This window comes from Misgurnus anguillicaudatus, chromosome 14 (genome assembly GCF_027580225.2).
Source record: "Misgurnus anguillicaudatus chromosome 14, ASM2758022v2, whole genome shotgun sequence".
In the NCBI taxonomy this organism is placed as follows: Eukaryota; Metazoa; Chordata; class Actinopteri; order Cypriniformes; family Cobitidae; genus Misgurnus; species Misgurnus anguillicaudatus.
Window position 1 is genome coordinate 10766849 of NC_073350.2, and position 14798 is coordinate 10781646.

The 14798-nt window shown below is 43.1% G+C and overlaps 1 protein-coding gene across 1 annotated transcript in view; it reads right to left on the reverse strand.

The window, feature by feature from the left end:
• LOC129428173 (polymeric immunoglobulin receptor-like) overlaps positions 1–14018 on the reverse strand; it is a 32221-nt gene extending 18203 nt beyond the window's left edge. Inside the window, exon 1 of the mRNA XM_073875860.1 lies at positions 13957–14018. Within this exon, the coding sequence (XP_073731961.1) occupies positions 13957–13994 (38 nt within the window). The 5' untranslated portion in view covers positions 13995–14018. The remainder of the gene's footprint in view (positions 1–13956) is intronic.
• Between the last annotated feature and the right edge of the window lie 780 nt (positions 14019–14798).

Genomic DNA, 14798 nt, shown 5'->3' on the forward strand with positions numbered 1-14798 from the left:
TGTACGCTTACAGGAGCTGACACAACCAGCGGCAGACGGTACAGAGATATCCATAAGTCCATAAGTAAGCGCATAGTTCCGCATTTGTCCACGACACTGGCTGCGTCGGAAAACTCAAGGCAGTGAGGACTGTGAGGACTTGTGGCCTCGCTGCCTCATGAGGACATGACTTCGGACTCGGAGGCCTGAAGGCCGCTCAGAGAAAGGCTTTCCGACGCACTTTTTGAAATATAAACAGAGAGCGCCTTTGTGATAACTAATCACATATTTGAAGACTACAATACTAATTTCTCGCTAGAAATGAAATTAAAATGCTTAAAAAGTGAAAATATACGTTTATTTTCACTAAATTTGTGCTCCACCCGCTTCCTTGGCCGCCATTTTATTTTTTCGAGCTCGACCAGTGTTCTCATACGGGTTACGTCAGTAAAGGCGGTGACAAAGGGTCACATGGATATTAACGTCATTGACAGGAGACTGCACTGCCCCGTGTCAATGTTTTGAATGGAAATTTTCTCACGATTTACAAGTAGTAGAAAACATTACAGATATTGATAGTAATCAGCTGGACAAAATATATAACACTGGCCTAGTGGTTTTTGGAGATTTTACTGCAAATATCTTACAAATTGCACCTTTAAATTGAAAGTTAGTTTGAACGAAAAACGGTTATCCAATAATAGCAGTGGGTGTTTACTTCCAAGTCGTCAATGCAGCCCGCCCATTAAAACGGATCACTTCTCTAACCAGCCTCAAAACCAGGGTACAAAATAGCCTATTACTTATTGCTTTTGATGTTTTTGGATGTAAAAATCATGCAAACATCATGAGTAGACCTCAGACAACAGTCTAAAACAATAAAAACGCCAGAGGAAGGGCACCTTTAACATGTTTCTTACTTTATCAGGATTTATTTGCAGTTGTACTCTGTTGTAATTTTGAAACACATCTTAAGACATTGTTACTTTTTCTGTTTGCACTATTTTTGCACCATGAGAGTATAAATAAATCAACAGAATCTGTTGAATATGATTTGAATTATTATTGTGTACTGTAATTTTTGTTGTGCGATGGTTTTCAGCACAGTCACTGGAACACAACTTAAACATAACATAATCTGATATTTTACAGAAGATAATAATTTATCGTCATTTTTATCGTCACCGCAACAAACAACTGAAATTACCATGATATTTTTTTTAAGGCCATATCGCCCATCCCTACCGGGAACACGTGGTCTATTAAAACCAATACTCAGACCACGTGACCCCAAACAGAACATGGGCATGTCATGATTCTGCCACAAGACTAGATTAAACACAGGATAAGCTGGCAGAACCATGACAGTGGGTCGACGACACATGAAAAAGTTTTTATGATGTTTTTATAAAACATAACTTTACTTGAATGGGTGTTCATAAGGCTGACATGACACATTCATAATTATGACATGACACGTGAATGAATATGAAGGAGATTTTATGGACGTTTATGACAACTGTCACGGGTGAGAACCAGGTAAGACAGGATGAAGCGAGATGCGGATCCAAATGCAGTTTATTCCAATATATATACAAGTAAATAAGCAAAAACAAGAGCTAGAGAACACACAAGGGACTGGCGACATCTAACAACGAACGACAAAACAAGAATGAACAGGCAGGGTATAAATGCAAGACAATGACCAATGACAGAGCAGAAACAATCAGTAACCAAGACAACACACAAGGGGAGAAGCATGATCACAATGAATATCCATGGTAACAAACAAGGGGGCGGAGACACTAATTAACACTGGGAGCTACACTAGGAACAAGGATATACATGAACACAGGTTAAACACAGGTACACAGAGACAAAGCATAAACCAAAACACAACTATAACAAAACACAAGAATAACAGAACACAGGGACACAGGAGGCACTACGTTACATAGCCCCCCCTCAAAAGGGCGGCTTCCAGACGCCCACCAGAAACAACACCCCCAACGTACAAAAGCCCAGGTGGGCGGTGGTATGGTGGTGGACCCGGGGGAGGTATGGTGGGCCAAGCCCATGAAAGTCTAAGGGCCAGGGCGGAGCCGCAGGCGGAAACAGGGACCAAGGCGGCGCCGCAGGCGGAAACAGGGACCACGGCGGAGCCGCAGGCGGAGACAGGGACCAAGGCGGAGCCGCAGGCGGAGACAGGGACCAAGGCGGAGTCGCAGGCGGAGACAGGGACCAAGGAGGAGCCGCAGGCAGAGACAGGGACCAAGGAGGAGCCGTAGGCGGAGACAGGGACCAGGGAGGAGCCGCAGGCGGAGCCAAAGGGGAAGAATGGGACCTGGGAGGAGCCGACAGAACTGGCAACCAGGGCGGAGCCGGCAGAGGAGGAACCCAGGGTGGAGCCGGCAGGGCAGGAAGCCTGGGCAGGTCAGGAACCCAGGGCGGAGCCGGCAGAGCCCAGAGAGGGACTGGATACCAGGGTGGTGCTGGTGGTACCAGGAACCTGGGTAGAGGAGAACAGAGAGAGGCCCTCTGGGCCTGGTTAGACGGGGCAGTGAGTACAATTACAGTCATTATGGACCAGACAGTGAGGGCCAGGAGCTTGGGGACAGCCATCTTGGTACAGACGGTGAGTTGAGAACTGGCCATAGTTTTGGTGACCATAGAAAGTCTTTGGAGCTTCGGGGTGACCACACTAGCATACCAATGAGGCGCAGGGAACTCAAACGGCACAGAAGACTCGCTCGGCTCAGGGGAATCGGAAGACTCGCTCGGCTCAGGGGAATCGGAAGACTCGCTCGGCTCAGGGGAATCGGAAGACTCGCTCGGCTCAGGGGAATCGGAAGACTCGCTCGGCTCAGGGGAATCGGAAGACTCGCTCGGCTCAGGGGAATCGGAAGACTCGCTCGGCTCAGGGGAATCGGAAGACTCGCTCGGCTCAGGGGAATCGGAAGACTCGCTCGGCTCAGGGGAATCGGAAGACTCGCTCGGCTCAGGGGAATCGGAAGACTCGCTCGGCTCAGGGGAATCGGAAGACTCGCTCGGCTCAGGGGAATCGGAAGACTCGCTCGGCTCAGGGGAATCGGAAGACTCGCTCGGCTCAGGGGAATCGGAAGACTCGCTCGGCTCAGGGGAATCGGAAGACTCGCTCGGCTCAGGGGAATCGGAAGACTCGCTCGGCTCAGGGGAATCGGAAGACTCGCTCGGCTCAGGGGAATCGGAAGACTCGCTCGGCTCAGGGGAATCGGAAGACTCGCTCGGCTCAGGGGAATCGGAAGACTCGCTCGGCTCAGGGGAATCGGAAGACTCGCTCGGCTCAGGGGAATCGGAAGACTCGCTCGGCTCAGGGGAATCGGAAGACTCGCTCGGCTCAGGGGAATCGGAAGACTCGCTCGGCTCGGGGAATCGGAAGACTCGCTCGGCTCGGGGAATCGGAAGACTCGCTCGGCTCGGGGAATCGGAAGACTCGCTCGGCTCGGGGAATCGGAAGACTCGCTCGGCTCGGGGAATCGGAAGACTCGCTCGGCTCGGGGAATCGGAAGACTCGCTCGGCTCGGGGAACTCGGAAGACTCGCTCGGCTCGGGGAACTCGGAAGATTCGCTCGGCTCGGAGAATCGGAAGATTCGCTCGGCTCGGAGGACTCAGAGGACTCAGAGGACTCAGAGGACTCAGAGGACTCAGAGGACTCAGAGGACTCAGAGGACTCAGAGGACTCAGAGGACTCAGAGGACTCAGAGGACTCAGAGGACTCAGATGACTCAGATGACTCAGATGACTCAGTGGGTGTTATGAAGCTGGAGACCACAGGACGAGGGACCCCAGCCACCCGTACAGATACTAATGGGGCATCCAACAGGCTGGCGATGAGACAGCGGAACCTTGGCAGTGCTGGAGAGTTCATCAATGTAATTTGGTGAGGAGAAGTGGGTATGGCAGTCATTATGTGAGACGGTTCGGGTATGGGAGCCATCTTGAAAACGGGTGCAGGTGGAACTACTGCACCTTTAACAACTGGTACAGTGATGATGGTGGCTTTCTGATAAATCGGAGCTGGTATAGATGTGGCAAACTCGAAAACTGGGGATGGATTAACAGTAGCGAACTGAGGTATGGAGTGGGATGACGTAGCGGCCATCTTGTGCGCGGAAGCTGACACAGGGGACACAGAACTCGAGAGAACAACGTCCGTGCTTACATCGGATTGCTCGGTCTTGGGTCTCCTCCTCCGTTGCCGATGACGTGAGCACTGTGCTGGCTTACTGATGACTGGCTCGAGTGATCTTACAGTCTCTGCTGGTCTTTCGGCGGGGAACTCCCACAAATTCCATCGGTTACGGTTGTGCAGGTAACCGACGAAACCCCAGAAATCCAGTATACGCAGCCCGTCCACCTCTTGCTGCGGCACGGGTTCGTCGAGACATTCATTTAAATAATTCTTCAGTTCCGAGTCACTGAGGTCCAGGCCATGCGAAAGTGACCAGAAAGTTTGCGCAAAACTGCGAACAGGTTGCCCCTGTTGCCGGAGGGAAGTCAGGTCGGCGAGTGCGTTCCACCATTCTTCCTCCGTGGTGGGGGGTGAAACGTGCACTCGGACACTGCTGAGACGGAGCATAAGGACACAGGGAAAACACCAGGGAACTCGGGAAATCACGGGAAAGAGGAATTGCTGCTGGATCCTGAAGTGGTCGTTCGTTCTGTCACGGGTGAGAACCAGGTAAGACAGGATGAAGCGAGATGCGGATCCAAATGCAGTTTATTCCAATATATATACAAGTAAATAAGCAAAAACAAGAGCTAGAGAACACACAAGGGACTGACGACATCTAACAACTAACGACCAAACAAGAATGAACAGGCAGGGTATAAATGCAAGACAATGACCAATGACAGAGCAGAAACAATCAGTAACCAAGACAACACACAAGGGGAGAAGCATGATCACAATGAATATCCATGGTAACAAACAAGGGGGCGGATACACTAATTAACACAGGGAGCTACACTAGGAACAAGGATATACATGAACACAGGTTAAACACAGGTACACAGAGACAAAGCATAAACCAAAACACAAGTATTACAAAACACAAGAATAACAGAACACAGGGACACAGGGGGCACTACGTTACAACAACTGTCATTAAGTGTCATTTTTTCAATTTTGTCATTTTTATTGCAAAGATTACATTGTTTGAGATGTCTTTGTTATGACAACTTGACATTAACCCATACATCATAACTTGTCATGACAACTTGACATTAACCAAGACAACATAACTGACCACTTTTTACCAGTGATACAAATTAAATTTGTCATTAAAATGTCATTAAGTGTTAATACTCTGTTAAATAGTTTTATAACAGCATCATGAATATTCTTCACTTCATAATGTTTATTTGACCGAGTATTAATAATATTTGACATAGTATTAATGACATTTAAATCACAGTTTAATGTAATGTTAACCCACAAAGCTAGGTAGTTTCTTAAGTTGATAATTATTGTTTATGATTTATAACAAGTTATGGTGTATTGGTTTGTGTGTCAAGTTGTCATAACAAAGATACCTCAAACAATGTCATCTTTGCATTAAAAAATGAGTAAATGACACGTAATGGCAGTTGTCATAAATGTGCATAAAATCTTTTTCATGTTCATGACACATGTCATGTTAAGATTATGAAGGTGTCATGTCAGTCTTATGCACACCCCTTCAAGTAAAGTGTTACCAATTTTTTTCTAGATTTTTATTTCCTGCAGGGCACAGGATTTTAATTTGTATTTGAAATCCATTTCCATGTATTTATGCCCATCTCTGACCCTGGGCTACCCAGGATATTGATGGACTAGCTGCATGTCTTCCAGCATACCTGTCAAGTTTTGGATTTGAAAATAAGGGAAATTTTTTCGGCGCCCACCGCGAACAGTCCCACCACCAACCCAAAACAAGCTCCAGTATTCCTTACATTTTAAGACTGGTGAGGGCCGGATAATATTTTTTAAACCTAAGTGCTGATAATTGTGTTAAAATTAACTAAACAAACTAATTCATTAGCAAGAAAACTAGTGAAACACACAGCTCTGTAAAAACTACATTTCATAAGTCACACTCACACTGTGTACATACTATACACACAAATTTGCATCTGTACAAAACCCAATGGCCTTAGGCTGAAAAGCCTTATTTTAACTTCTTTTGCATTATACCTTAATGCCAAAATTATTTATAAACCATTCACTTTTCTTTGTAATGAGAACAGTCATTTAGAAAATGAAAATGCTAGATGGGGCAGTGGCCCAAACCAAAAAGGGCACTTAGACAAGTGATTACAAGTAATTATAATGGGAAAGTATTTCCAAGAATTAAAGTGTACAGTAGATATTCAATATGATTTATCTGCTGGCTTGATGGAGCTTTGAATCAATGTTTGCAATGTTGAACTGCCTTTACCAGCCTCCCTTTCTGTTCTCTGTCTTTATTTTGTGAAGGCATTGGTGTTTTTTGTATTTTTTGTCTACAAAGTGTGCCAACAACAGCAAATTTAGTGTTTATGTTAGCTTAGATCTGACCGGGAACATTTAATTCATTAGACAAGCATTGAAACGATAATAATGTGGATATTTTGTTGCTGTTTGCTTGCTAACTTGTTAGCACTTTTAGAACACCGACAGTAAATCATTTACCGAAGAAATACGTAAACAAACTTCCAAATTAGTAATTCTGCGGTTTAACAACTGATATAATGTAATAAATCTACCTGTTAATGCAACAAACTTCAGACAGAAACTGTCGTCTTCGCTCTCCAGGCAGAGAGTGCACACAGAGATGCTGCGGAGCGGGTGGGAAAACACGAAGTGGATTAGCGGGATCAGTGGATCTTTAGCGATCTGGGATTGGGACTGTTTTTTTATTACTCCGCCCGGGCATTATTATTAAACGCAGGTTAAAATACGGGAGATTTACGGGAAAATACTAATACGGGAGGACGGCGGGAAAGAAGGGTAAAATACGGGACTTTCCCGGCCAAAACGGGATACTTGACAGGTATGCTTCCAGAAATACATTAAGGGGCCGGAAAAAATTTAATAAAAGTTTTTGAGCAAAAGACTACATGCTGGCGAAGTGTGAGGGAACGACCAAGCTGAATGAACTCTTGATCAATGCTGGACAAAGAATCGCAATTGACAATATTAGAACACACGAAATTGCTTTTGATCCCTACAGAATGAACATGTGGGCAACACTATGCAGAGAATACCCCATGCAGACTGACCCAAAGATGCTGAGGGGTGATCCGATTGGAGAAACAAAGAATCCAACAGCATATGTACAAGAACAGCTGAAGCGGTGGCGTGAAGAACTGGAGAAAGACCCAGAAAAAGACTTTAATTCTAGCTGCACTGTCTGTTCAGGAACACAATAGTGGAAGCTATGCCACCACCGGTTAAAACCTCGAAGATATGGTTGGACTGAACTCCAAAACACACAAGGAGTTCTGTGATCATGTTTCACATGCAGTCGAGCAGCATCGAAAGTAGATGTCCCGATCCAATATTATAGATCGGTATCGGGCAGATCCAGGCTTTTTAGCTGGATCGGATCCAGAACCGATGACATGATCGATCCAATTCCGATACTGAGCATTAGCCATGGTTGTTACTGACAAGCTATTAAAAGGACAAAGTATTATAAAAGCACCATAACTGTTTTATGCACTATATTCAAAGTCTTTTAATACACTCAATAGCTTCAAACTCAGTAACCGTTTTTGGATTCTCAGTCGGCGAAAAACATCCTCTTTTGCGCCTTTAAGGCATTTCCTGGAGATCCGCATAGATATGTATAAAGGCTAGATGCGTTATGGCGGAGTCTCTAACGTCATCACCTGGCGGCCACTTAACAGGCAGCCTGCTCACTTGTAGCATTGAGTTTTAATGGTGCAGGTACTTTTAAATGACCATAACTTGCTCAATTTTCTACCAATTTTCAAACATGTTGGTTTCTTACAAACTTTTTTTGTATAAGAATGCAGTGTCATATAAACATCAAAGATGTACCTAACAAATCAAATTAAGCAAGTTATGGTCATTTAAAAGTACCTGCACCATTAAAACTCAATGCCACGAGTAAGTGAGCGCCCTGTGGTAAGCTGTCAGTGAGTGCGTTTACATGCACAGTCTTACGCCGATTATGCTTAATAAACTGATAACACGTGGGGTCATGTAAACGCGTAAATCGGTTTTCTTTAATCGGGGAAAGCCCATAAACGGCGTTAGCAAAAACCGATCGGCACAGGTAGTTTTTTGCTCATTACGCCGATTTCGCGTGGCATGTAAACAACTTAACCGGCTTTCTCACGGTTTTGTCCATGTGCACATGTCTCCGCGTATGAAAATAAACGTCACACGCGAAGTAAGCGCAAAGTAACGCATAAAAGTCTCCGCTCGACTAAAGCAGTTGGCAGAAAAACTGTTAAAATAGCAGCTCATGTTACATTTACAGGTTCTGCAGACACGAGAAGAGATACAACAGTACAACTTTAGACAGATATGCCGTCGACTTTTTGAACGACTATTGTGTACTATAGGTGGTGACGTCACTGCCTGCGAGAAAACTGATAATTCTGCAAGTCCCATGTAAACGCAGTTGTCTGCATAGGCGGCTTATTGATTTGCATGTAAACCCATGAAAACAGTTTTCTGTAATAAGCAGATTTTTGATAGTTATCCGCTTATTCTGTGTGTGTAAACGTACTCAGTGTCTACCAACCACACCTTTTTTGCCAAGGTTTATGCATCTGATAGAAGACAAACTGTGCCATTTCTCTAATTAGGTTGCAAAATACACTTGTTATGAATGTACTTTAATAGAAAATACTTTTTTCCAAACTATGTGTGTTGATTTGTTATATACACAAAGTTATTACCCTTGCTTAACAATTTTTGTAATAACCAGTTTTTCCGGACCTAAGAAAATGAGAATTCAGATTTGGACATTTGAATGTAAACTTTGGGAACCCCTGAACTATACTTTTCATTTTGGAAAAGAGGAGAAAGAAGAAAGTTGTGTGCACCATGGTTTCGGCAGGAGTAGTGGATGGCCATAGGTCTGTTAAAAGCCAACAGGTACAATCAAACACAACAGGTAAGTACTGGTAGCCCTTCGCGCAGGCACTCTTCAGTTTTTGGTAGCCCGAAATGAATGCAAGTAGCCAGCATAAAAATAAATTACTTTTAATGTAGAATATTGAGACAAAACATATACGTGAGGATAGTAATGATGACTGACAGGACGAAGTTGGAGGATTTTGCACAACAAATCCATTACAAAGCAGTACGGATTGCTACTTGTACTACGGCTTCGTGCAATCCCGAAAGTGAACGTAAAACTCGAGCGCGCGTTCAAACGCAATTTACATACCCGATGACATCTAAATCTGTGAAATAATTAGGGATGCACCGAATCCAGATTTTTTAGGTTCGGCCGAATCCCGAATCCACCGTTTAAGATTCGGCCGAATCCGAAACCGAATACCGAATCCTACTCGCATCCTTATTCCAACACAGTAAAACACATTAATGAAGTAAAAAACGTCCACAGCAGTGTATTTTTCATTTTATTTAATTTTAATTGTACATTATGCCAGGATGACAAGTTGGAAAAACTATTTTGACAATTACCATAAGCCTATGCATAATGAAAGCGATGCGTTGCGACACGCTCGTTTTTCCAATAAGCAAGCATCTCCGCGCTGAAAACTATATTTAACTTTGAGTGAGAAGCTCCGCTCGTCAATGTCACAGTCTTCACACGGCCGTCCAATTACAGTGGAGCAGGGGCAGGACATTACCACAGCAACCAACCGGCTCACAGCTGAAGCGTCACAGCTACCAAGCACTCGGCTGAAAAACAGCTGGCATTTGGGGTCCTCAAGGCGTTTTCAGCGGTGTTTAAAAGTTTTGGTGTGTCCAGCTGATCGAAAGAAAAAGCTCATCTCCACGTCAGCACCCGATGTGTGTAATCAACGGCTGCGTGACGTCGACCAGCGTAGCGCAAGCCTAGGGTTCGGTTCGGTGGAAAAAAAATCTAGGATTCGGCCGAACCCGAACCCCGCCAAAAAGCCCAGTATTCGGCCGAATCCGAAACCGAATCCTGGATTCGGTGCATCCCTAGAAATAATGCATAAGCATTTATATTTTTCCTCCCTATAAGTCAAGATAGCCCGACGGGCATGGTGGCGATGCATTTTGATAGCCCGACTGCAACGCACAATAGCCCTCGGCCTATTTTCGATTCCTGACAAAGTATTCGAGAAGGGTATTCCTGCACAACTGGAAGCTGCAGTTTTATGACCGCAGTTTTATGACCGCAGTTCTATGACCCTACGTTTTTGTGACAGCACCAACTATCGAACTGGCAGTGTTGCGAACTTGGCGACTTTGTCGCTAGATTTAGCGACTTTTCAGACCCCTTTAGCGACTTATTAGCGACAAATCTAGCTACTTTTTCTGGCATTGTTGGAGACTTTTTGGAGACTTTGACTTGAAAGCACTTATCATTCAGTCTTCTCAACGAGCAGCTACCGCTCCTTCCGTGGGCTCCACCCCCATACCAAAGCACTCACAGGCGGCCTCGTGCAGCAGAGTCTCTCCCATCTGCAGTCAGGGCAGGAGATTATGCTCATCTCTTCGCGGCCAGACGGCAAAATCCTGTATGCGGGAAGCCGGTGTTGTGTCGAACTCAGTTCCCCCTATGTTTCCCTTTAGTGTAGTGCTTTCATAGCGTTTTCATCACGTTACATTTAGAAAGATTAAAGATTTGAATTGGTTATACTAAAAAGGCATAATATCATGTATTTTATAATACAATTTATTAAATATTTCATACATTTGACAGTTTTCTATTAGGGTATTTCTTTTACAATACAGCCTGTCTTTTTCTTTTTTTTTCCTTTACTGGTTGTTTTAAAAATGTAATGTTTGCATACATAATTAAATAAATATTATACATATAATATGATTCATACTGTAAAAATAGTTGACTTACCATTAAGAACAATACAGATGCATTACAGAAATGCACACATATACATCTCAGTAGCCATTAAAACTTTAAATATATAAATAATAAAACCTATAACGTGATAAAAACGCCATAAAAACACTACACTGACGGGAAAAATAGGGAGAACATAGGGGGAACAGACTTCGACAAAACACCGGAGCTGCCATCCCGCGATGACTTACATTTATGGCGGGATATAAATAAATGGTCTTTTAATAAAATAAATCAATGTACAAAAATAAATGTGTTTGAGTAAGCTGAGCAGCAGCACATTCAGAATAGACAAAATGTACGGAGCTGACACGTTAATGAGCTATACACCTACAAAACAACGTTTCCTCTCACATATCATATTAGAAATAGTAGTGAGATTACTATATTGATATAATTATGTACAAACGTTATTACAAACTAAACCACCAGGGCCCCAGAACTGCGGAAGATCGGTAGGTGGCGCTGTCACAAAAACGTAGGGTCATAGAACTGCGGTCATAAAACTGCGGTCATAAAACTGCAGCCTCCGGTTGTGCAGGAATATACTATTGAAGTATTCAGCTAACCAAGGCTGCACGATATATCGAAAATGTATCGCTATCGCGATAACTGTGTATGCGATATGCATATCGCAGGGAGCTGCGATAACTTGCATTTATTTTGCGTGTCTATCATTTGTGTGTTGCATGCTTAGATCGTCCAAATTACACCAATCAGAAGGTGGTTCCCACACACTTACTTTACTTGGGCGGCTCTCTCAAGTATATTAACAACTGCCCACATATATTTAGCATCAAATTTTGTCTTTTTTGTCCGTGATAATTACATTATGCGTGCGAGCACGTCGTGTCTTTTCTGATGAATTCGCTGTGCGTTCGCGTGCTTTCTGTTTCTCGATGAATTAGGTGCGACGCAAAGCTCAGTGTCACATTGAATCATTGTATCCTTCCATGTTCCTGAACTTGATCATAGTTGTATCCATTCGAGGCCTTCACGGAAGGACACGAGTCTATATTTAGAAAGGTCAGTTGGGTCCGAGTCGGTCCCATTTTAATTAAGGTACCGGGTCTGTTTAAACCCAAGTCGATCAGAGACGGCCGTGAAGAGTCAGCCAGACTCAGCGCTAACGCACTATAGCGCATGTGCAGTGTCAAGCGTACCTCCGGTTTCTATGGCGATGAAAACTGACTCTTGTTTATATAAAGTCACGGCCACGCGCTGCACTTTCTTTCTCCCATGTTTATAGTATTATTATCAATCAACCGTCTTTTTATATCTAAAAGGTTTGCTACAAAGATGGCAGCAAATAACCAATGTTAATGCCAAGCCCATTGTACTGAACGAGCAGCTAAAACTGTCAAACAGTCATTATGTAAGCTGAATCTACATACTTTATATAGAGTATACTTTTGAATCTAAAATAATTAAGGATTAAGCTCTTTTAATCTGCAACAGAGGAATAGAAAGAGAGGCACTTTTACTGCTTCTACACAAACCTATCAACTTTATAATCTTTAGACCTATTTATAATCCATAGACCTGCATTGTGTATCATTAATATACTATAAATTTTATTGTATAAATAAACACCTTTCTACACCTTTCACAATGTTAATAAATCCATTTAAAGGGGGTCATATTCACAAGTTCATTCAGCTTTGTTCATGTCAAAGAGAAAGGAAAGAGAGTTTGGAGTGGTTGGATTTATGAAATTAATATAAATATTCAATAAATCAAAGTACTGCGTTATGGTCACACATTACTAGTTTTTTGTCACATGTATAGCATATTTTAATTAAATCTTTAGAATATGCATTACCTCTTTATTTCATTACATATCTAAATGCTAAAATAAAAGCAAATAAAAAAGAATTTCTCTAAGTAAGACATATCGCAAGTATTGATGTTACGTTTGACACCGAAGCTTCGATGCTTGCTTCAGACTCGAAAAGTCCTTGCAATGAACCACTGCTTCGGAGCTTGTATCGTTACGTCACTAGTCACGTGAAATACGACGTCTGAAGCAAACACACTGGTTCATTTCTCTAGTGAACCACACGACTGCTTTGATAGCCCAATCCGGCGTTGACAGGTTTGAAACTGGCGGCTTTATTTTCCACACAAGTGAAGCCAAAGCATAGAAAAGCTTTCTAAACAATTTTTGTGTACTCCAGCATCATCTGTTTCATGTGAGAGAATATTCTCCAAAGCTGGTGAATGAATTTGTTAAAAAAAGAAAGAAATCGCCCACATCACCAAATGTATAGCAGGCTATATTATAAAATTATTAAAAAATATAAAATTATATTATAATTAATATAAAATTATATTTCGGAATAAAACCACAACATTTAATGAATACCCTCCTCCACATTGTCCAAGCCCTGTCCAGTTGCCCTCTGCCACATTATAAATACATTTTTAAATACATAAATGTCCAGTTATAGTAAGTTGTAGAGTGCTGTATTTTACGGCTAAATATTCACACACAAACACATCTCATGTTCAATGTTTTATTGAGGGTTTTAAACATGAACACAGTGTCAAAGCTCTGACAGCCCAAATGGGGCTACTCGAATTGCTTTGTTGCATTACATTTACTTCACCAGCAGATGGTGGTGTGCATTTTCTGTTTGAATGAAGCTTCGAGTAATGAACCATTTTCGACACAATTGTATCGGAAAGCAATAATGCTTCGAAACGCTTCATTTGGCCATCACTAATCGCAAGGCATATCGCCATCGCACCCTCCAACAGAACTATCGCATATCGCATATTTTCTCATTATCGTGCAGCCCTACAGCTAACCACCAAACAATGCTCAAAATATCAACAGAACATCTTCCCAAACACATATCAAGCTTATTTCAAAACATCGAAAGCATAAACACTCAGAAAAAGTAAAGTTACCTGGGAAAGGAAAGTGCAAATAAACAGGTCCCTGGCATAGACCTTTCTCACAACTTCCGTATTTATGACCGGAAATAAGCAATCGTCACGTAAATCTACTTCCGCAGTCATTGCCATAGATATGTATTTGGCTAGATGGCTCGTCCGCGCTGCTGGCCAATGGAGTGCAACGTCCGCATTTTGGCGGCCATCTTGGGGCGGGGCGCTCGCTCACTCGTGGCATTGAGTTTTAATGGTGCAGGTACTTTTGAATGACCATAACTTGCTTAATTGTTTACCGATTTTCAAACGGTTTGGTTTGTTATAAACTTCAAAGATGTACCTATGACACTGCATACCTATACTAAAAATAAAAAATAAATTCATGAAACATGTTAAAACATCCAGTATTATAGCCACGTTAATAACGTTTGTAAAAATCCAAACCGTTTGAAAATCGGTAGAAAATTGAGCAAGTTATGGTCATTTAAAAGTACCTGCACCATTAAACTCAATGCTACGAGTGAGCGAGCGCCCTGTCGTAAGATGGTCGCCAGGTGATGCCGTTAGGGACTCCGCCTTGAGCCATCTAGCCTTTATACATATCTATGGTCATTGCAATGTAAAAAGCCGTATCTGTTCCTGGTTTGAAAAAACACGGTCAAGCTAGCCGCGATTCAGATTCTGATGCGCGCCTATGTTTACGGTAATTTCGTTTGAAGTTGTCGTCATACACTGCTCCGGGCGTCTCGCTCGCTCGCTCTTTCACTCTCCCCCCCCCTCTCTCTGTGCGCGCGCGCGGCTCTCTCTCTCTCTGTGTGTGCGTGTGTCTGTGTGTGTGTAATGTATCTATGTGTTCACTA